General features: G+C 48.4%; 1 protein-coding gene across 1 annotated transcript; it reads right to left on the bottom strand.

Annotated features, from left to right (window-relative positions):
• Positions 1-104: 104 nt before the first annotated feature.
• Positions 105-23,210, bottom strand: USP39 (ubiquitin specific peptidase 39). Its single transcript, XM_084615031.1, has 13 exons — positions 22,944-23,210; positions 22,440-22,509; positions 21,316-21,410; positions 19,856-19,992; positions 16,679-16,831; positions 15,613-15,838; positions 14,397-14,474; positions 13,281-13,348; positions 7,371-7,559; positions 6,943-7,085; positions 5,560-5,695; positions 4,844-4,930; positions 105-680 (listed from the first exon to the last, which is right to left on the bottom strand). Exons 1-13 carry the CDS (start codon positions 23,167-23,169, stop codon positions 633-635), a joined length of 1,656 nt encoding a protein of 551 aa, XP_084471157.1. The 5' UTR covers positions 23,170-23,210; the 3' UTR covers positions 105-632.
• Between the last annotated feature and the right edge of the window lie 335 nt (positions 23,211-23,545).

Raw genomic sequence — 23,545 nt, 5'->3', positions numbered from 1 at the left:
GCTGTGGGGCAGCACAGGGGCTTGGCCGCAACTCCTGAGTGGAGACAGAAGCAGGCGCACGGAACAGATGGGATTTCAGAAGCAATGAGGCCAGGCGAGGGAAATAAAAAACAGGCCTGAACTCCTTTAATGCACATGAGGAAGCAGGACTGGCAAGTAGAAGAGAGGCCGTTCCTGCTCCAGGCCTCGCTAGTCACTGTGCCCGGGGCACGGTCTGCTCCAGCCACCAGCCAGCGGCAGTGCAGCTGGAATGGGGACGTCAGTGAGACATGAAATGAGGGGAACAGCCTGGGTTCCCTGAAGAGTTTTCCAGACAGACGGCTGCCTGCGATAGCCGAGATCAGCTTCCTCTGCCACGGGCAACACAGGCCAGTGTTTGCTAGGGCCTGTGTGCAGCCAGAGAGCAGCTGAGCAGCAAAAGGGCACTGGGTGATGCAAGACTCCATCCCACTGTGCCCTCAGAGGCTGGTGGAGAAGCTGATCGGGCTGAGTCCTGCTGGCACGTACTGTGGATTGTGCTAGGCCAGGGATGAGAAGCACCATCCAGCTGCGGGTGGCAGGCAGCATCCCAGTCTCTCCCCCAAAACCCGGGAGAGGATGGTGGAAAACAACTGTGGCACTCCGCTCTCCTCTCACGCCCCCTGCTGGTTGGTCTCATCCTCATCCCGCCTCTTCCAGATCTGCAAAGAGAAAAGAAACCCATCACTTTGGGGTTCATTTCCTGCCCTCAGCAGAGCTCAGGAAGGCAGCATGGCCGAGTGGAAAAGGCACAAGGCGGCAGTCAGGAAAGCCAGGCTCTGCTACTGACCAACGCTGACTCCGAGTGACCTTGGGCAAGGCACTTGTGCCTCAGTTTCCCCTTCTGTAAAATAGGGATACTCCCTCACTAACCCCCCTGCAGTTCTTATCTGGCCCCCGTCACCACAGTATCCAAGCACTTCACAATCTAGAGGGTACATATCCTCTCACCGCCACAAGGCCAGGCAGTGCCCCTCTGCAGATGGGGAACTGAGAACATCAAATAACTTGCCCAGGGATTTCCCCCTTCAATACATTCACCCCCTTAGGGAAGGGAGAGCTCCATATCCTAGTAGAGAGGATAGGAAGGGAGTTGGTAGAGCACAGACAGGAGCTAGTGAGGAACAGTCACACATTAATGAGTCCCATTTAAACACAACCAGCTGAGTATTGACAAAATGAACAAGTGCTTCTATACAAATGCTAGACGTCTAAATTCTAAGATGGGTGAACTGAAGTGCCAGGCCTGAATGAGGGTATCGCTATAACAGGCATCGTGGAAAAAGGATGGAATGAGAACAATCAACGGGAAGTGGTAAAAGCAGGGTTCAGAATACATAGGAATGACAGAGTAGGTCACGCTAGTGGGGGGATGGCACTGCATAGAGGCATATAAAGTAAACATCTGAAATGAATCAAGCTGTGCCATACAATCTCTAGGGACAGAAATTCCACGCTTAAACAATGCGCGTATAACAGTTGGGACATACTACCAACCACCTGACCAGGATGGTGGTGATGACTGGGAAACGTTCAGGGGGATTAGAGAGGCTACAAAAGCAGAAAACGCAATAATGGGGGATTTCAACTATTGACTGGGTCCATGTCACCTCAGGACAGGATGCAGAGATAAAGTTTCCAAACACCATAAACGACTGCTTTTTGGAGCAGCTAATCCTGGAACCCACAAGGGGAGAGGTAATGCTTGATTTAGTCTTAAATGGAGCACAGAATCTGGTCCAAGAGGTGAATCTAGCTGAACACACGATAATAGAGACCATAAATTTAACTTCCTTGTAAGGGGAAAAATGCCAATGAAACCCATCACAGTAGTATTTAACTTCAAAAGGGGAACCACACAAAAATGAGGAAGCTAGTTAAACAGAAATGAAAAGGAACAGTCACAAGGGTGAAATGCCTGTGAGCTGCATGGAGACTATTTAAAACACCATAATAGAGGGCCAAACTAAATGTATACCCTCAAATAAAATAAATGGTAAGAGGACCAAAATAATGCCACCAGGGCTAAATAGCAGAGTAAAAGGATGCAGGCAAAAAGGGTACTTTAAAAATTGAAAGTTAAATCCTACTAAGCAAAATGCAAAGGAGCATAAACTCTGGAAAGTCAAGTGTAAAAGTATAATAAGGCAGGCCAAGAAAAAATTTGAAGAGCAACTAGCTAAGGAGACACAAACAGCAAAAATGTTTGAAGTACATCAAAAGCAGAGAGCCTGCCTAGGAGTCAGTGGGGCCACTGGACAATCGAGGTGCTAGAGGAACACTCAAGGAAGACATGGCCACTGCGGAGAAGCTAAATCAATGCTTTACATGGGTCTTCACTGCAGAGAATATGCAGCGAGATCCCAACATGAGCCATTCTTTTTAGGTGACAAATCTGAGGAACTGTCCAAGAGGTGTCAGTAGAGGAGGTTTTTGACCAAATTGAGAACAATAAAAAAAAAAACACCGAGACCAGATGGTATCACCCCAGAGTTCTGAAGGAACTCAAATGTGAAACTGCAGAACTACTAACTGTGGTCTGTGACCTATCGCTTAAATCAGCCTCTGGACCAGATGCCTGGAGGTTAGCTCCTGTGACACCTATTTTTAAGAAAACGTTCCAGAGGCGATCCTGGCAATTACAGCCCAGTAAGCCTGACCTCAGTACCAGGCAAATTGGCTGAAACGATAGTAAACAGAATATCTCTTGAGTCTGATCAAACACAGTATGTTGGGGGAAGAGTCAACATGACTTTTATAAAGGGAAATCATGCCTCACCAATCTGTTAGAATTCTTTGAGGGAGTCAACAAGCATGTGGACAAGGGTGTATATCTGGACTTTCAAAAAGCCTTTGACAAGGTCCTTCACCAAAGGCTCTTAAGAAAAGTAAGTAGTCGTGGGATAAGCGGGAAGGTTCTCTCATGGGTCACTAACTGGTTAAAAGACAGAAAACAATGGTCAGTTTTCACGATGGAGCGAGGTAAATTGCAGGGTTCCCCAAGTATACGTACTGGGACCTGTGCTGTTCAACATATTCATAAATTATCTGGAAAAGGGGGTGAACAGTGAGATGGCAAAATTTGCAGAATTACTCAAGACAGTTAAGACCAAGGGTGACTGCAAAGAGCTATAAAAAAAATCTCACAAAACTGCGTGACCGGGCAACAAAATGGCAGATGAAATTCAATGTTGATAAATGCAAAGTAATGCACCTTGGAAAACATAATCCCAACTATATGTAAAAAACTGCAGGGTCTAAATTAGCTGTTACCACTCAAGAAAGATCTTGGCATCATCATGGACAGTTTTGTGAAAACATCTGCTCAATGTGCAGCAGCAGTCAAAAAAATTAAGAGCCTGTTAGGATCCATTAGGAAAGGCATAGATAAGAAGAGAGAAAATATTACAATGTCACTATATTCAGCCACGGTGTGTCCACACCTTGAATACTGCGTGCAGTTCTGGTTGCTTCATCTCAAAAATGGTACACTGGCATTAGAAAACACACAGGGAAGGGCAACAAAAACGATGAGGGGTGTGGAACAGCTTCCATACGAGGAGAGACTAAAAAGACTGGGACTGTTCAGCTTAGAAGAGGCGACTAAGGGGGCAATGCGATAGAGGTCTATAAATCATGATGGGTGTGGAGAGAGTGACTAGGGGAGTGTTATTTACTCCTCCTCCTAACACAAGAACCAGGGGTCACCCTAAGGGGGCAGCAGGTTTAAAACAAAGAATGGAAGTACTTCCTCACACAACGCACAGTCATCCTGTGGAATTTGTTACCAGGGGATGTTGTGAAGGCCAAAAGAAATATAACTGGGTTCAAAAGAGAATTAGATCAGTTCCTGGGTGATAGGTCCATCAACAGCTATTAGCCAAGATGGTCAGGGACGCAACTTCCTAAGCCTTTTACTGCCAGAAGCTGGGACTGGATGATGGGAATGGATCATTCAATAATTGCCCTTTTCTATTCATTCCCTGTGAAGCACCTGGCACTGGCCACTGTCAGAAGACAGGACACTAGGCTAGATGGACCATGGGTCTGACCCAGTCTGGCCATTCTTGTGAGTTTGTGATAGAGCCAGGAATTGAACTTGGCTCTCCTTAGCCCCAGGCTAGTGACCTGACCACTGGGCAATCCAGCCACCCTTTGGGCTGTACAGATGAGAAGCGCTAAGTATTACTTTGAGTTCCACTTGCTAAATTCAGGCCGCCACTCCCTGCCTCAGGACACACAAGGCTGCTGTAGGCCCCTCTGTGTGCAGGGACTCAAATGCTGCCTGCCTGAGAAGTTTATCACCCCCACACCTTTGTTCTACCACATCATTTATCCCATTAAGTCATTACTGACTTGCTGACCAGAGCCCATGGGCTGCCGCCGCATCCCAGAGTGCAACAGCACTGTCCATATCACGGGCATGCTGCATGAGAGGCACAGGAACATGACCACCAGCACAGGTGTGACAACAACGCCTCCCCCATGTCCCACCATTGCACCACGGGGTCAGCACTTACCATAGGCACTGAATGACTCATCACACACACAGCCCTCCTTCCCACACAGGGACCACCACTTCCTTCCCCGAGGGCCTCAGCCTGCGCACCATGCTAGAGCAGCTGTGGCAAAGCAAGTTTGCTTTAAATAGCTCTGCAAAAGCAACTCACATCTGCTGTGCTGTGCAGAGACCTGGGACAGCAGGAAAGCCAGCAGAGCTCACCTGGTCAGGTCACCAGGGATTTGTATATTCCCTCAGATGTAGAACGAGTCACCCCATGCAGTGGAATAGACAGCCCGGCGCTGAAGGGAACAGTGCACTTACCTGGATATAGGCCTCTGAGAGCGTTATCATCTGGGGCAGGATATCGGTCACCTGTAAGTCTTGCAGCTCATACCACTTGCCCGTGCCCTGCCAAAAGCCATTGCAAAAGGGGTGAGGAGAGTTGTGACAGCAGGTCTTACCATGGCGCTAGTTCTGACACACCAGGCTCCAGCATGGTGCCAGAGATCCACTCTGCCCAGCCTCTTGCTTTGAGCCTCGCCATAGCAACAGAGCAAAGCATGCACTAGGAAGTTCATCCCCAGCTCCCCGAGCAATCATCCAGATTGGCACCAAGCAATGAGCACAGAAGCCCGGGGCAGGCAAACTGCTTTCCCAGCACATCGCAGCAAGATGCGTCTGGACTGGGGGAGCAGGTTATGGCCAGCTGCTACCTGAGGTCAGTTGTGGGGCTATTCAGGGAGCAGAGTTGCTGGGGCAAGCCCTAAGTGCTGCCCTCAGCTGCTGTGCAGGGCTGGAGAACGAACTGGGGAGAGCTCCTCAGCTCCCGGGTACAACAGCTGCGAGAGATCAGCCTTAGGCAGCGAGTTAGTGTCAGCCATCCTCTGCGTGGGCTAAATCCCCCAGAGACTGGAGCAGTCACACCTCAAGGGAACACTGCAAGCCACTGGGCTAGCAGGGACGAGGGGAGCTGTGCATGCTACTCCAGCCCCCACAGTGTCCAGCAGACACTGAACCCCACCCCTTCGGTCACGCACGTGATGCAGCACGTGAATTCTGTAGGAGCCCTCGGTGGGTTTCCCATCATGCACGATGTTGGCGATAAGGTCATAGGTGGTGTTCTTGTGCACGGCCTGCACCTCCTCAGACAGGTACTCCCGGAGATCCACGTTCCTGCGGCAGGAGGAACAGCAGCATTGTGAGTGCAAGGGGCAAGCTGCACTAGGCCCTGAAAAGGCAGGGAGTTCCAGTGTGCCCCTGTACATTGCATGCTGATGCCCCGGGGGCCAGCTCCTTAGCTACCTGAGATTGCAGTCACCAAGCTGTCAGCCCCACATTCATGTAAATCAGAACAAAGCACCCAGCTTTCCTCATGGAGTCACTTATCGCCGAGCTGTCTCTTCTGTTGCCATGCAAGGCTGGATCACCAGCACACAGCAGACAGCCCAGCACTGCACTAGAACAAGGAGGGAGGATATGCTCTGGCCAAGACCAGTCTGCACAGTTCAGTTGGAAGCTGCACAGATCATTTTTAATACTCAAAGCAAAAGAGAAAGACGACTTTTCTGGCCACCAGAAAAGGGCAGTAGCCAAACGTCACGTTCCCCGTTAGTCATAACTGGATGTGTTGTGCCACCCCTGCCCTAGCACCCATTCAAACAGGGAGTTCCACTCCGGAGGCTGTATAAAGGTCAGCTCCACATGGACGCACAACACGCCGGCCTACAAGCTCCAGGTGCAGAACAGCCGACTGCACGTGGCTCTGCAGCCAAGAGGGGTCCAAACAAGACCTCACAAGGCTGAGCTCCATTGGTGTCTGTATCTACAGTCCCCCCCTAGACAGTGCTGAGGTCATCCTCAACAGACCCCTAGGAGGCAGGGAAGGATCACCCATTTTACAGAAGAGGAAACTGAGGCACAGCAAAGGAAGGGATTTGCCCAGGGTCACACAGGGAGTTTGTGGCAGAACCGGGAACTGATCTCAGGTCTCCAGAGTCCAAGTCCTGTGCTTACCCACAAGCCACTCCTTCCATCACAACTCAGTGCTTGGTATCAGCACGCCTGCATGGCCTGTACAGAGTGAGTGTTTGCTAAACAGGGCTGTTTGCCAGGGTCGAGTGTCCATGTAAGTAATATGTTTCTAGCCAAACAGGCCTAGCTGCTAACCAACGCCTGGAGGGAATCCTTAGAGGATCAGAGAGCACCCAACCAATATATCCCACAAGGGTGTAATCTGCACCAGCTCCTGGCAGCGCCATTCAGGCGCCAACGCCCATCTGCTGCCACCTGGAGACGGGCTGCATTGGGGCTCATCCCCTGCAGACGAACTCTGTTCTCAGAGCGAGTGCCGCAGCTCCCAGAGCCAGGGGTTTTCTATAGAAAGCACAGACGGAGCTGCAGCCCCCCGAGCTGGTACTTACGTGATGGGGAAGTTGACGATAGTGGGGTTCTTCTCCACAAAGAAGTTGTTCTTGGTGAACCTCTTGATGCAGAAGATGAGGTAGGGAGGCAGCTTGGTCAGCTGGAAACGCTTGAGGAAATTCTCCTTGTAGGTTTTATACTCCTGGAGCAAGAACAGAGACACACAACCCTCAGCAACCAGAGACCCACACATGGCCAGGGCAGAGGTACCACACGGATAGGAGAGCACACCAGCCCTCACTCCACGCTACCAGCACCAACAATGCTGCCTTAGATCTGCCAGGCGCCTTAGCACATTTGTTGCTGTCCCCCAAACACAAGCTGCACTGCAGAGCAGAAGCGTCTAATAGGGACAGGCAGCAGGGAAGTGTGCCTCTAGACGCAGGAGGGCAGCAGTGCAGGAGAGTCAGGGAAGGGGCGGAGTTACCTTCTCAGTGATGCCGTTGAACTTGGCCAGGATGTTGAAGAGCGGCACCTGGGGGATGATCAGCTGCTCCTTCTCGTCCTTGTACAGCGGAGCAGTGGGGAGGTCGAGGGTCAGGTACATGAAGGTGGATTCCACCATTGTCTCCTGGTACTCGTCATTTTGCAGCAGCTGCTCCTTCTCCTCTGCTGGCTGAGGGGAGGCAGGGACACAACCACCTGGGTTAGCACAGCAAAGCACTGTGGGACAGACAGACCTAACCCATACATTTTGGGAGATGGTGAGACATTGGTGAGGCCTCATCTGGAGTAGTGTGTCCAGTTTTGGGCCCCACACAACAAGAAGGATGTGGAACCATTGGAAAGAGTCCAGCGGAGGGCAACAAAAATGATTAGGGGACTGGAACACATGACTTATGAGGCGAGGCTGAGGGAACTGGGATTGTTTAGTCTGCGGAAAAGAAGAATGAGGGGGGATTTGATAGTTGCTTTCAACTACCTGAAAGAGGGTTCCAAAGAAGATGGATCTAGACTGTTCTCAGTGGTAGCTGATGACAGAACAAGGAGTAATGATCTCAAGTTGCAGTGGGGGAGGTTTAGGTTGGATGTTAGGAAAAACTTTTTCACTAGGAGGGTGGTGAAGCACTGGAATGGGTTACCTAGGGAGGTGGTGGAATCTCCTTCCTTAGATATCTTTAAGGTCAGGCTTGACAAAGCCCTGGCTGGGATGATTAGTTGGGGACTGGTCCTGCTTTGAGCAGGCGGTTGGACTAGATGACCTCCTGAGGTCCCTTCCAACCCTGATATTCTATGATTCTGTGGAGCCCAGAGTTAATACAGTGTGCACTACCTACAGCTAGCCATAGTGCAAGTTCCCTCTAAGGATCCACTGCCATCCCAGCCCCAACCTGCATCGCCTTCCATTCCAATCTTCAGCAGCCATGCATCCGATGAAGTGAGCTGTAGCTCACGAAAGCTTATGCTCAAATAAATTGGTTAGTCTCTAAGGTGCCACAAGTCCTCCTTTTCTTTTTGCGAATACAGACTAACACGGCTGTTACTCTGAAACCTATCATTAAGAAAAGACTATCCCTGCTACGTTATATGAGGACATCAGCCCTGATCCTGCAAGGAAACCCACAGGGCTTTGCCTGCATGACTTTCCGGTAGGATGAGGGCCTTGGTGAGGGGGAGCTTTGGAACTGAACCAATTTCACTAGAATAACTCCAGCTTTGACCCCTAGCTCTGCAGCAGGTGCAGGACTGGGACATCTTTGCACCACCAGCCCCAGCACAAAACCAGGTCTGCTACACAGCATCAAGTGTTCATCTCATATCAGCCAGCTCCATTTGTGAACTGTTTTTCTACAGCGTTTGCAGCTATTGCTATTTCCCCAGCGTAAGGAAACCTATGATCTGAAACAGACACCAGAAATCGCACCACAGAGTTAATCTACACATGCACCAAACCAAGACCAGCTGTCATAGACGGCTCATGGTCTCTTCTAATTGAATAGGAAATTCAAGTGACGTGTCTCAGAAGGGCCTACCCCCCTCCCACTCCAGCAGTCCTGCAGTGACTCCTGCAGGCTGCACAGCTTGCTCTGAAGCAGAGATCTGTAGCAGCAGCTTTTAGTTTTGGCTTGTGGCCCAATGTTTCCCCTGAGAAGTTGGCCTGTTATACAATCAGACTCCATGGTAGTTTTTTCAGGGGATTGCAGGGGTCAGAACTGTGAATGGAACCTCACGGTTTGTAGCACTGAAGAGCTAAAAACTGCATCTCTCTTGTCTATTTAGACCATAAGCTTTTAAGGAGCAGGGATTGTCTTACTATGTGTCTGTGAAGTGCCCAGCACAATGGGGGCCTGATCTCAGCTGGGGGCCTCTGAAAGCCACTGCAATACAAATAAATAATAATGTCGCTCCATTCCGAATAGAACATACCATATCTGTAATGTAAAAGTTTCCAGCACCGCTGAGGAATGAAAGTGCCTCCTGTACCCTTGAATGGACAATACTGTATGTGAGGCTAGTCTAGGACAGATGCATTAAGTTTTGGCACCATCTAGTGGCAATACTGTGTAGTGTCCCCCAAATGGACATGGAAAGTCCACAAGAAGATGAAAAAGAAAGCAAAACTTAATAGCTGAGCAAATCATTCCCAGAGGGCTCACCATCTGTTACCCTCTGGCCCCTACACAAAACTCCAAATATGTTGACCAACTCTATAGAAGGACTTCAGAAAAACTGGGGAACTCTCTCTGGCACCTTACGTATTCCAGAAGGGGCTACCTCAAACCAGGAATCACCACACACTCCCACATACTGGAAGGGGGGAAAAAAAAATCTGGAACCTACTTAGAGGTTATGCAAGAAACCCAAAACAACAATCAAAACCCACAAGGACAGCCATCCAAAACAGAAAGCAGAACCAACCACAACTCCACAAGCCACAGAACACCATCTCTGGGAGAAACCATAGAACCAAGACCCAAGTGGACACAACGCGACACCCCCATCATCATCAATTTTATCAAGACTACCCCCCAACTCTCCAAGGGACTGAACTTGTGCCCCCCAACGGAACCAGACACCATACTAACATGTGGAGAGCTAAAAGAATTCTTTCGCCAACTCCATCTCAAAGAATTCTTCCACACCACCAACCCCCACAATTACTAGGTCCCCACTGACAGTCACACACAAAAATAACCATCTGACTGGACACCCCAGAACAGATGAAACCACACACTTGATCATTACATTGATTGCTTCAGGAAGTTCACTGTGAAATCCTTAAACATCACATCCACCACTGACTATCACTCGACCAGCTATACAGTCTCTGAAACCCAGCCTCCAGATAGTGATCAGACCAACAGACAAAGGGAATGCCATCACAGTCCTCCACCATGACAATTATGTTAATGAGGACAAGCAACTCTCCACCACCACCTGCTATAAAGAACTCAAAGAAGACCCCACGCCACAGTTCAGTCAGGAATTGAAGGATACTATCAAATCCTTCCCCAAACAACTCCAAGAGAAACTCTTCAATCTCATCCCCCTTGAACCCTCCCGAGGGACCTTCTACCTGCTTCCCAAGATACACACAAGCAAGGGAACCCAGGCAAATCCATCGTATCTGGCCACAGCACTCTGACTGAAGGGATATCAGGACTCATAGAAACCATCCTCAAACCACTCAACATGCAAAGGGCCAGCTTCCTCCTGGACACAACCAACTTCTTCTAGGAACTCTGCAACAGTAACCACTTCCAAGGTGGTAAGAGTGGCATTCTGAGGGATGTCACCTCCTTATACACCACCACTGCTCCCAATGACAGCATCACGGCCCACCTCCAGTATCTACAATGGACAACAACTCATCCCTTTCACCCTCACCCATAACAACTTTACATCAGCAACAATTTGTCCAAAGACCATGGGAACAGCCATGGGTACTAGGACAGCTCCTGAGCATGCCAGCCTCTTCAAGGACCACGTTGAGGAAGAATTTCTGAACAAATGCACCATGAAACCAGCGATATTCCTGAGATACATCTCTGATATTTTCATCCTCTGGACAGACCATCTGAACCCCCTCAAATTTCCACACAACTACAACCACCACTACCCATCCATTAAACTCACTCTGGAAAGCTTCCAGCATCAACTTCAACAATGTAGCCTCACACACAACTACATACAAGATCACCACACTTACTTTCACAGACCTCTCTTCTGGCCTTCGTACAACCCCCCAATCTTGCCAAGGTCATCAACAGAAACAAACTCCCCACAGACCAGGCCCCATTAACCAAAGCAGCACCAGACCCTGCTAGAACAGATGCAAAACTTGCAGACATATCTCCACTGCTATGATGATCAATACTCCCCACAACACACCACTCAAGATCCATGGGTCCTACACATGCCTGTCACAACATGTGGAGTACCTCAGCCAGTGCACTAAATGCCCAACAACTGCGTGAGTGAAACCATTGCGCTCTCCAGTGAACTCACACAGAAAAGTGATAAAAGACAAAAACACTATCACTCATGAGCAAACACTTTTCACAAAGCGATCACTCCCTATCTGACCTCTCAGTCCGAATCCTCAAAGGAAACCTGCACAGCACCTGCAAACGACGAGTGGGGGAGCCTACATTCATAACTTTGCTAAATACTAAAAATCATGGACTTGATAAAGACACTGGATTTCTGGCTAATTACAACAATCGATAACCCTCTAATCCCCCTTTTTTGTCTTATGACTGCAGGTTTTATGACTGCACATTTCACCTTGAATGGTCTCTTACCACACTCATTACTCCTTATGCTAAACAACCGGTTCCACCTTGTATTTAGCTGTGACACAGAGTACCTTTCCCAGCCCTGAAGAGCTCTGTGTAAGCTTGAAAGGTTGTCTCTTTCACTCACAGAAGTTGGTCCAATAGAAGATAAGACCTCACCCACCCTGCCTCTCTAGTGTCTCTAAGCAACTTCAGATCATCTATGCTCCCATCCCAGTAGAACTGGGTACAAGGAAAGGGTCGCAGACTAGACAGGTCCGCCCTGATCCTGTATTACGACAGTCTTGGATAGCAAACCTTCATTGCTGGACATCTCTTTCATTGGCTCTGCAATGGGCAATGCAGACACAAGGATAACAGGGTTGGGGGAGGTGATCTGCTTTCTCTGTAGCTCCTCTAAGTGCCTCTGCAACCTCCACTAGAATTTCCTATAGCATGCATGGCTAGAAAGGGTTAAACATCCTGCAAAATAAATAACCGTCAAAAGACATGTGGGGAGAGAATGTTTGTGTTTCTGTGTATTTACATATGTATGAGTAGGGTTGACAATGTAACCAACAGTCCCTATCTCTGCTGTATTCTGATAATTCAGAGATGGAAAGAACATCCTAGCATTTAAATGAACTGTAAACACGGGATATCTCTGTATTCATCTCTCTCTGAAATGTATAGCAAATAATCTGTGAATGGTGGAGGAAAAAGCAAATGGCCTTATGTTAATTCTATAGTTAAGTACCGGTGATGGACCTCCTTCAAAGTCATGCTAATTACCTTTTGAACTCCAACTTGTCAAAAGACATGAAATTATATAAAAGATCCTTGGGTCCTGATTCTGTCATCTCAGATCTGCTTAGGTTTCATTAGGGAAGGTTGAGTCGCAAGACTGAGGTCCCAGTTATGCTGGTACCCCCTGAATATGATATTTGGACATTGGACTATAACCTATGAATTATTTCTGAAAGAACTCTTTGCAACTACAAAGCTCACCATCTCTGCTATGAATCTGCACCTCAGTGAATTGAACTCATGTCTGTATGTATATTGATCTTTTAACCATTCTCTCGTTTTTTAATAAATTTTAGTTTAGTTAATAAGAATTGGCTATAGTGTGTATTTGGGTAAGATCTGAAACATTTAATAACCCGGGAGGTAATGCGTCCAATCCTTTGGGATTGGTAGAACCTTTTCTTTTATATGATGAAATAAGATTTACAGAAATTTTCATCATATTTTATGTAGGTGCCTGGATGGAGGCCTGAGGCTGGACCACATTAAGGGAACTGTGTTGTTTGGACTTCAAGTAACAAGTAAGGTAATAAGGCAGCTGTTTTATGCTGGCTTCCAATACTTAGATTCATGAATATCCACCAGCTTTATGGGGATTGTCTGCCCCATTCTTTGCAGTTCACCCTAATTGAGTGACAATAGCTGGCTCCCAGTCACAAGCAGTAACGCCCAGGAACTGTACAGCAACAGGCCTGCTGGGGAGTGCATGTGTGGCACGCCCCCCAATGCAACCATGGGATCCGCTGCTCCTGGACCTTCCTTGTGTGAAGGATGGGCACAAACCCAGAGAGGTCAGGACCAAGTTAACTCACCAGGTCAGGGTGTGGAAGCTTTTTGGTAAAGATCCGCATGGAGCCTTGGAACACGTCGGTCACAATGGCTGTGAAAACACACACACAGAGCAAAAAAACGTTACAAGTGATCAAGTAGAGCTCTGAAGAGAAGGCTCTGGTCTGAAAGCCAGTTCTGATGCATCCCAGTTGCTGGGGCAGTGCAAATTCCCAAGACAGAAAGCTCCTGAGACCAGCACATGCAGAAACAGCACGTTCAGAGGAACGTGTGAAATGTACAAGAGCTGCACAGGAAACAGATTGCTGGACGTGGTTTTCTTGTCATGGGTTTCTTGCCTTGACTGTTACACTGCACTGAACGATTAGAGAAGAGAATGCTGAGGGAACGTGTGGCTAACAGACAGGTGCCAGGGAGTGAGCCGCTGGCTGCACTGCTGAAATCACCAAGATTACTTTAGGACTCTGAAGTAAAGAAGCCAGTATCTTCAGTTGGAATCTGTATGGGGAAGAGATGGTTTAACCAGGGTTAAGAGCTCAGCAGCTCCATCTGAAGTGGGAGGAATCCTAACTTGGAGAGATGAGACAAAAGGGCCAAGCTGAGGAAGTCTTTGCTCTGGTAGGAGTTTTGTGTGGGCTGGTGCAGGGGATTGGGGGGTGGAGGGAGGGTTGAATACAAAGTCTGAGGAAAGAGGATGTGCTAGAAACCCCACTTAGTTACCACAGATGAGATTTTTATTATCTGGATTTAGTTACTTCAAAGTGGTCATCTTATTTTTGAAAGCCTGGTTCGTTTCGGACTCTTTACAATTGTAAATATTCCAACTAACTTGTGAATACATGCCAATATCTCTTCTCCTTTTACACTGTGGCTGCTGTTTGAAACAAGCATTAGGAGCGCACAGGAAACTCACTTGCTTCTGAAACAAACCAAGTATCTTAGGATGGAATCTGGGGGGGGAGGCCTTAGCTGAGAGATTTATTTTTGGTTTTTCTTTTTTAACAAGCAAAGTAAAATTGTTAACTTCGTGGACACCTATTCTCCAGAGAATCCACATCAGCACATGCTAGGCCAAACATGATTTAACATCCGGTTAAAGAAGCAGCAGTTGCAGAAACACCATCATTTCCCCAACTTACTCTTTTTCTTCTTCTTTGTCCCACCAAGAGCAGAGTGCAAGGCATTTAGAAACCAGGAGAGGAAGTCAACGCCATCACCTGAAGACAGGAAGACACTGAGGAAAATGAGTCAGGGCAACAAAGCAATAGAGAAAACCAACACTGAAGGAGTTTACACAGAGTCAGTGAGTTAAACTCCTTTCCCCGTATCCTGACGGGTTTCAGAGTAACAGCCGTGTTAGTCTGTATTCGCAAAAAGAAAAGGAGGACTTGTGGCACCTTAGAGACTAACCAATTTATTTGAGCATAAGCTTTCGTGAGCTACAGCTCACTTATGCTCAAATAAATTGGTTAGTCTCTAAGGTGCCACAAGTCCTCCTTTTCTTTCTCCGTATCCTGTTATCTGGCACCTCATGACGGCAATCACACTGAAAAGTGTTTAATGCTCTGCCAGTTCAACCTCATACTGCTGCTCCATAAGGAACCTGGCATGCCACAGCCACGGCCCATCATGCTGGTCTGTACTAGCTCACTGTTTCCTCATGCTTCCCTGTCTGTCTGTCCCCACCTGCTGTCTCCTGTCCCAAACTTATCTGTAAGGCCTTTGTGGGCAGGGACCACCTTTTTGTTCTATGTTTGTACAGCACTTCAGACGAAGGAGGACTGGTCCATGACTTAGGTGCTACTGCAGTACACATATATATCTTGGCACAGTTGGGGCTGGGAGGGTCACAGAGCTGGCTGCTCTCAGCATTCAGATAGCACAGAATGTCCATTTCATACTCAGGAGAGAATCACATTAGAATCCAAGTGGAGGAAATCCAAAGAGAAAAATCAAGATGTGATTTGAAGTCCATTGCTTCACAGACCTTGAGGGCTAGGAACGAATGCTTTATACAAGGCAGGAAGAGCAGATTGCAAGTGGTAAAAAGCATTCATTTTCAGCCCTGCAGTTTTGCAAGAATTCGGGTCTCTCATCCATCGCAGGTCCGTTGATCTAGCATTGTTCTGATCCTGGCCCAGGGACAAACACATATCACCCAGGACCTCAGACTAGCATGAGTGTGAGCTCTGCTTTACCCTCTGCAGTGTCACACTGCAGATAATGCATGAAATCCCCTTCCCAGTGCAACCCACCCTCCCAGTGTGCAAACCACTGCTCCAGGCAACCATGTTTTAGGGCTCTGCTGCGTGGCTGAAGGAAAAGAGTGTGCTAAAGATCTCCCCTTGGTCTCACCTTGCTTGGTAATCTGGAAGGTCTTCTTACTGCACAGGACCACGGCCTGCAGCATTTCATGGGGAGAGACGTGAGCCTTGAAATTTCGGGGGTTCCACAGCTTCCTCATCAACTCTCCAAACCTCTGGACGAGCAGGAACATGATGCCCCCTGGTGGGCGCTTGATGTTCTTGTAGTTCTCCTCCTCCAGGAAGGAGTTCCGCAGCGGTGGGACGTTAGACAGGGCCTGGGCACACACATTCAAAGGTCAGTGGCAAAGCGATCACTCAGCCCAGCACGCCCACTGACAGAAGGGCCAGAGCTCTCCAGACCTCTAGCCTGATTTGATTCCAAGCAAATGAAGACTGATTAAGTACAAACCGATCAACTGATTGTGCTTCCTGTAGAAACATGCTTCAGGTGAAGGATTCCCTTGTACTCCCACAGGACATGAGGATAAGGGGCAGAGAAAATCTGCAGAGATTCAAATTCTCATGCAAGATAATTTAATATTTTGGCTCTATATAAAGAGATCTAGATCAATGGTAACTTTGGAGAACATATATAGAGAATATCTTTTTTGCCATATTTTGTTGTAGGAATAATTTATTATTTCAGTACTTTTATGATACAGTTAAATTAAAAGGGAAGAAAAGCCCCGCAATTGTTCTCAAAAGCATGGCACCATGCCAGCAGACACATTTGTACAATGCTCTCCCACTCAGACACTGATGTGGCCCACGTTAAGTTAGCTTTGCACGTGGGAATTCCCCAGCAATTAACTAAACAAAGGTTTTAAATCTAAGAGACCCAGTTTTTGGCCAACCTAGAGAAAGAGTCCAACTGGCTTACAATGGAGCAAGCTGCAGACACTCCTTTTGACCACAGAGGCACAGGCCAAAGAGAGTACAAATCTCAGCATGCAATCAGGAGTCCATCTTGAGCCAAGAAAAGCGGACACATCATTCCACTCATCCCGAGGGAGGGTGGGTGTGAAATGTAGAACCTCTGGGGCGGGGGGGAATGCACATAGTTTGCCCACTCTTTATGCTTCTCCCCACAGATTGCAGGACGACAGCTATTGTACCTGGAGTACTGCATTGGCATAGTCATTGGCCTTGATGTTGTTCAGCCCCACAATGCCAGGCAGGTAAGTGGTGCCATCATATGCCCGCGAAAGTTTGGCTTGTTTGTCCAAATTGGCAATTTGCTGCTTGGTGAAAGTGGGCTTCAACACATACTGAAAAAGAAAGGGAGCAAGCCAGTCATCTTTAGAATTAAGAGCTTCTTTACATCAGCTCCTGGGATCTGACTTCCAGCACCATGTTCCATATTTATTACTGGGTGATATTTCCAGGACAGGTTTATTCCAACTAATTTATCACTTGAAAGGGGCACCCAATTCTAAGTGATCAGAATTAAGATTTTGAAAAAATAAGGTTTTAACAAAATGTAAGACCAACATGAGTTTCCTCCTGTCTTTTAAATTTCACTGGAAACAGTTTTAAATAATATACATGCCCAAAAGCATTTACAGCACAAACATTAGGGCAGCAGTGTCTAAAGGGAAACTGATGATAAATGGAAGTGGAACAGATTCCATTAATTTGCTCTGGCCAAGCAAGGAAAATGCAAAAAGGGAAATAAACAGAGTGAGAAAATCTGTATTTTTAAAATTCAGTGTGAAGAATGCAAAGTCCTCCCTGTAACTGAAGTAAAGACATCTGTAAGCTCAAAGTGCCCCTAGAACATCACCAGTACCCTGGCATGAAAAGACACATACCCAACACTGAAAGGCCTAGGGACTCATGGGGCAGATCACACTGGACAATTAGGATGGTCAGCATCTTCAGACATGAAAGGTTAAATACCTAATGACTATAGTTATACCAATGTAAGCCACCTTGCATTGACCTATTTATGTAAGTGTCTACATTCAGATTCGTCTCCCAGCAATGTAATCGCACTGTTACAGCGATGCAGTAAAACCACCTCCTCGAATGGTGTTGAGCCATGGTCAACCTACAGAGGCTGAAACAGTACAAGTGTGCACATTGTGCAATCTAGGTCAACCCCTACAGTCCTCCAGCAGCTATCCTGCAACACCTGACAAGTGACTGCTCTAGTCACAATTGTGAACTTCACTGCCCAGGAGTCTAGAATCATAGAATATCAGGGTTGGACGGGACCTCAGGAGGTCATCTAGTCCAACCCCCTGCTCAAAGCAGGACCAATCCCCAAATAAATCATCCCACCCAGGGTTTTGTCAAGCCTGATCTTAAAAACCTCTAAGGAAGGAGATTCCACCACCTCCCTAGGTAACCCATTCCAGTGCTTCACCACCCACCCAGTGAAAAAGTTTTTTCTAACATCCTACCTAAACCTCCCCCACTGCAACTTGAGACCATTACTCCTCGTTCTGCAATCTGGTACCACTGAGAACAGTGTAGATCCATCCTCTTTGGAACCCCCTTTCAGGTAGTTGAAAGCAGCTATCAAATCCCTCCTCATTCTTTTCTTCTGCAGACTAAATAATCCCAGTTCCCTCAGCCTCTCCCCATAAGTCATGTGCTCCAGCCCCCTAATCGTTTTTGTTGCCCTCCACTGGACTCTTTCCAATGTTTCCACATCCTTCTTGTCGTTTGGGGCCCAAAACTGGACACACTACTTCAGATGAGGCCTCACCAATGCCAAATAGAGGGGAATGATCACGTCCCTCAATCTGCTGCCAATGCCCCTACTTATGCAGCCCAAAATGCCATTAGCCTTCTTGGCAACAAGGGCACACTGTTGACTCATATCCAGCTTCTCGTCCACTGTAACCCCTAGGTCTTTTTCTGAAGAACTGTTGCCCAGCCACTTGGTCCCTAGTCTGTAGCAGTGCATTGGATTCTTCCATCCTAAGAGCAGGACTCTGCACTTGTCCTTGTTGAACCTCATCAGATTTCTTTTCGCCCAATCCTCCAATTTGTCTAGGTCCCTCTGTATCCTATCCCTACCCTCCAGCAGATCTACCACTCCTCCCAGTTTAGTGTCATCTGCAAACTTGCTGAGGGTGCAATCCACACCATCCTCCAGATCATTAATGAAGATACTGAACAAAACCGGCCCCAGGACCGACCCTTGGAGCACACCGCTTGATACCGGCTGCCAATTGGACATGGAGCCATTGATCACTACCCGACGATCTAGCCAGCTTTCTATCCACCTTATAGTCCATTCATCCAGCCCATACTTCTTTAACATGCTGGTTAGAATACTGTGGGAGACCGTATCAAAAGCTTTGCTAAGGTCAAGATGTATCACACCCACCGCTTTCCCCGTATCGACAGAGCCAGTTATCTCGTCATAGAAGGCAAGCAGTTTGGTCAGGAAACCGGGAGCCACACCCCAATTAAAACACCCCACCTATTTTCAAAATGCTTTTCCCCGACTGTCTGGCTTGGCGAGCACACCTCGCAGTTCCCCCTTGTTGTGTGCAGCTGTCCGACTGACCAAACTGGCTACACACTCTAGACACACTCCTTCCTGGAGCAGGCAGGAGGTATTGAATCTCCTGGGCCTGTGGGGCAAAGAGGCTGTGCAGAGACAGCTCCAGACCAGCCGCAGAAACATGGACATCTACAAAAAATTGCGGAGGAGGTGAAGGTTTGACAGGGATCAAAAGCAGTGCTGCGTGAAAGCGAAGGACCAGGGCTAGGTTAAGCTACAGACGGGGACCAAGGCACAGAGAGATTCAATGACTGACCAAGTTATACACGGAGTCTGAGGCAGGAATTGAACCCGAGTCTCTGGATAATGCCTTAGCCACTGCCCCATCCTTCCTCTTCCGATAATGCTTCATTCATAACAGCTCTGCCCCTAATTCCCACAATATCCTGCTGATGCCTTTGGCAGACTGCTCCTTTCTACTGCAAAAATTCCTGGGCCTGGGGACACATGTATCCAGCCCGCACTCTGCATACAGCATCACAAGCAACCATCTAATTCAGGCCCTTCTACCCCAAACACACAGTGAGTTACAGGAGCAATTCCACCAGCTCTTCTGGTCTGACCAAGTCTATCCTGTCCCCATGGAAATCAATGGGCAGGTGCATATCTGGACCACACAGTACAACAGGCAGCGTGCCCATGCAGGTACAAACTGAACTGTATACTCGAAGAGCACATTCTTATGCCCTCCAATGTGAGAGGAGGGAGTCACCTTCCTCCCTTCCCCTCTGCCTGTGCACTACTGACAGCAAAACTCCAGAAGGCAACGTACAGTGATGTCCTCCAGCGAGGAGTCAATGATCTCATAGTTGTCTGGCAGACAGTAGAACTTGAGCGTGTGGAGGTTCAGAAAGACGTGATGGCTGAACTGTACGCTGTGAATGTAAGCATGAGACTTCAACCCACGGCCTGTGGAAGGGACAAAAAAGGCAGGTCAGGAACATGGAGCGCAGCAAGAGAAGCCAAAGGGACAGCACGGACTAGATGTCCAATGGCTTAAACTTCACTGCAAAGGCAACTGATGAGCTGGACAAACAGAATTTCCAGGGTTTGCTCTCTATACCTTGAGCGGTATTTGGTTTTGTCCTTCACTGGCGTATGTTCAGGAAACTATGTGAACTAGTAAGAGAAAAATGTTGCCTTCTGCAAGTGCTGAGCAGCAGCATGGACTGCAGCAATTGTTTTAATGATATCTCCACTACAGAGGTGCAGCATGCTGCATTGCTACCGACACCTCACCTCAGTTCATTCCCTCCCTAGAGAGAGGTTGGCTGTGCGCTAGAGGAAGATTGCTCAGCCCTCTGGAAACAGGAACAAGTGGAGGAAATCACAGACTCTCAAAGAGAAGAGTGAACTCTGGGAAAGCAATACGTAGCCTTCCTCAAGCAGAGAGGTGACAGAGGATGGTGGGGAAATGGTTGTATCGTATCATGGGTGCACATGGTGCTTTACAGATCAAGTAAAACAAGTTTACAATCCAAAAAGAGAATCCCAGAGACCTCCACACCCCACTCTCATTGTTAATTTTATTCAGGGGGAATACATTAGAATCCTCCGGTTTTAGACACTTTTGCTGAACATCTAACCCACCTGAGGCCTATTCCCAGGTGTAACTGCAATTTTTGGGGGGGTATTTTGAAGGAAAATAAATGTTGAAACAGCTACACATGCTCAGGAGGTAAATTTCCATAAAGGCAGAGTGGGATTTAGCTACAAAAACCCTGGGATCCAGTCAGAGGATTCCTGCCAATGTTAAAATGGGAGCCTTGTTGCAACACTGACAATTAGTTTCCCCACATTCAGTTACTTACCACACTATTTTCTTATAAACAGCACATGGCTTCAGTAAAATGAAATAAGCCACTGGCCATGTTGATTTCAAGGGGACTTTGCAAAGAAGGAACCATAGAACAGCACCTAAACACGTGTTTAGACGAGCAATAAATCCATGCAGAACTGACCTCCAGCCACTCACATGTACTATATCCCCTGCACAAGCCACAGCAATGGTTAAGAACAGGATCTGCCCACGTTCTGACAGTGATTTGAAGGTAAAATAGCTTTAGAATTTCAGGGCCCACAGGAAAAGGCAAAAGACAATTCCCACTTAAGACAAATGGAATGTCCTTCTCTTTAAGTGAACCCCGAAGTGTTCAAATAGCCGGGGTAACACCCCCATTCAGTGCTTCTGTTTGCTGCAGAGGCAGGTATACAGTACAGCAGTGAACTCACCCTGGAAGTATTTCCCACACACCAGGCAAGCATAGACGTTTATATGCGAGAGTGAGATGGAGCACAGCTTCTCAAAGTCAAAGTCCAGAACACTCCTGAAACAGCAGGTTAATAGCAAGTTAGCAGAGCTACCCTGAAACAGTCAGACAAATATTGCCTACCCAATGGTCCCCTCCAATCCTACATTCTCATGAATCTGACAGAACTCAAGAGAACCATGCGCAATAGAAAAATTATCACGTGTGACCCACACTACAGTACTGGAAGGCTGCTTGGTACCATGCTGCACGTGACAGTACCTCAAATATGAGAGAGCCCCTTCCTCCCGGTTCTGGGCTCTCAGAGGAACTAAGATCTCATATCATTTTAAAAATCAGAACTGCATCTCAATCCTGACATGCATCATCCCTTGCTATTCCAGTCCTGCTCCTCCTGATGGCATTATTAAACCTTTGCGGATGCAGCTCACTCCTGCCCTATAGCAACAGCTACTATTCCAATCTTGAGCAGATACTGCTATTCCAGAAACAGTTGTGGTTCTTTGTAGGCACTAGATAGGGCCTAATACACTCACAGACATTTATGTATCTAGTACTAACAAACAGCTAGGCCAGTGGGTACGTAGAGGTCTTCCAGGGGGTGCATCAACTCATTTCAATATTTTTCTAGTTTTACAACAGGCTACATAAAAAGCACTAGCGAAGTCAGTACAAACTAAAATTTCAAACTGTATTTTCCACTGAATGCATCCAATGAAGTGAGCTATAGCTCACGAAAGCTCATGCTCAAATAAATTGGTTAGTCTCTAAGGTGCCACAAGTCCTCCTTTTCTTTTTTCAAACAGACAATGACTTGTTTGTAAAGTAAATACAATATTTATATTACAATTGATTTAAACATGAGAAAGTCAGCAATTTCTCAGAATTAGTGTGCTGTGACACTTCTGTATTTTTATGCCTGATTTGGTAAGCAAGTAGTTTTTAAGTGAGGTGAAGTTGGAATATGCAAGACGAATCAGACTGCTGAAAGGGGTACAGGAGTCTGGAAAAGCTGGGAACCACTGTACTAGGCCAGTGCTCTGCCATGCCCTGTGTTACAAGTGTTTGCTTTGTCTCTATACTGACCTGTTAATAGTGTCCAGGTATGGGCAGTGTCTGCTGCGCCGGTCCTCGGGGTCAAATCGGCCGTACCTCACTGGAACGAAGACCCACACAAATGGATTAGAAACAACTCAAGCATCACTCCCAGGTCTAAGGAAATTAACCGTTTTCCTGAAGCGGTACCTGCCGCTGAAGGGCAAGAGAGAAACCCCAAAACCACCCAGCATTTCCTCAGGCGACAGTAGCCCATGCAGGCTGCTGGGAGCATGACACCAGCACGCCACACTCCGCAAGGGCTGCCTACCCGAGAGCACCACTTACACTGACTAAAGAGCTGAGAAACGACCTCTTCCCCCTCGTTCCCCACTTGGGTGAAAGCGCCCCCCACCCGCAGTGCTCGGCGCTTCGCACCTGGGGAGGGCAAAGCCAGGTTAGCATCACCAGCCCCGCCCCCAGCCCAGGGGCCCCGCCCCCGGCCCCGCCCCGCCCCCACCCCAGGGGCCGCCCCGCCCCCAGCCCCGCCGCCACCTGCCGGCGCCGGCTCCGGCTCCGGCTCCGGCTCCTCCTCGGCCTCGCGCTCCCGCTTGGCCCGGGGCGGCCCGTCCTCGGGCTCGCGCTTCACCCGGACCCGCTCGGGCTCCGCCTCGCGCTTCCCTCGGGAGGAGCCGCGCGACGCCGCCGGCTCCCGCCTCGCCCGGCCCGAGCTCCGCGGGGGCGCCCGGGCCTCCCGCTCCCGCTTCACCCGGCCGGACATCCCGCGCCGCGTCCAAGCGCTGCTGCGCACGCGCGCCCACCGGCGCCTTTGCCCTCCCCCACCCGCATGTGCGGCAACAGACGCATGCGCACAGCCGTCCAAAGGGAGGCCCGAGGATCAGTTTGGCGCCTGCGCACTCTTACAGCGAGAGGCCGCCCGTCCTTTCGCGCAGGCGCATTGGTTTCTGTCCGGTCCGTGTTTGTGGGGTGGGCCGACCGCCGCTCTCCTCGGAGTTACCATTTAAAGAGACAGTGTCTCCTTTATGCAGCGATTATTGGCAATGGCACCCTGGGGCTGTGCGGCCTCGCTCTGTCCCGCAGGTGTCTGCGCTGCTGCCCCTTGCCTCCGCTCCTGTCGGGCTTCCCCTGCCCCTAGC

The sequence above is a fragment of the Lepidochelys olivacea genome (genome assembly GCF_965140295.1).
Source record: "Lepidochelys olivacea isolate rLepOli2 genome assembly, chromosome: 26".
Taxonomy (NCBI): Eukaryota; Metazoa; Chordata; order Testudines; family Cheloniidae; genus Lepidochelys; species Lepidochelys olivacea.
The sequence above is the reverse complement of the archived record's forward strand: the minus strand, read 5'-3'. Positions and strand labels throughout refer to the sequence as shown.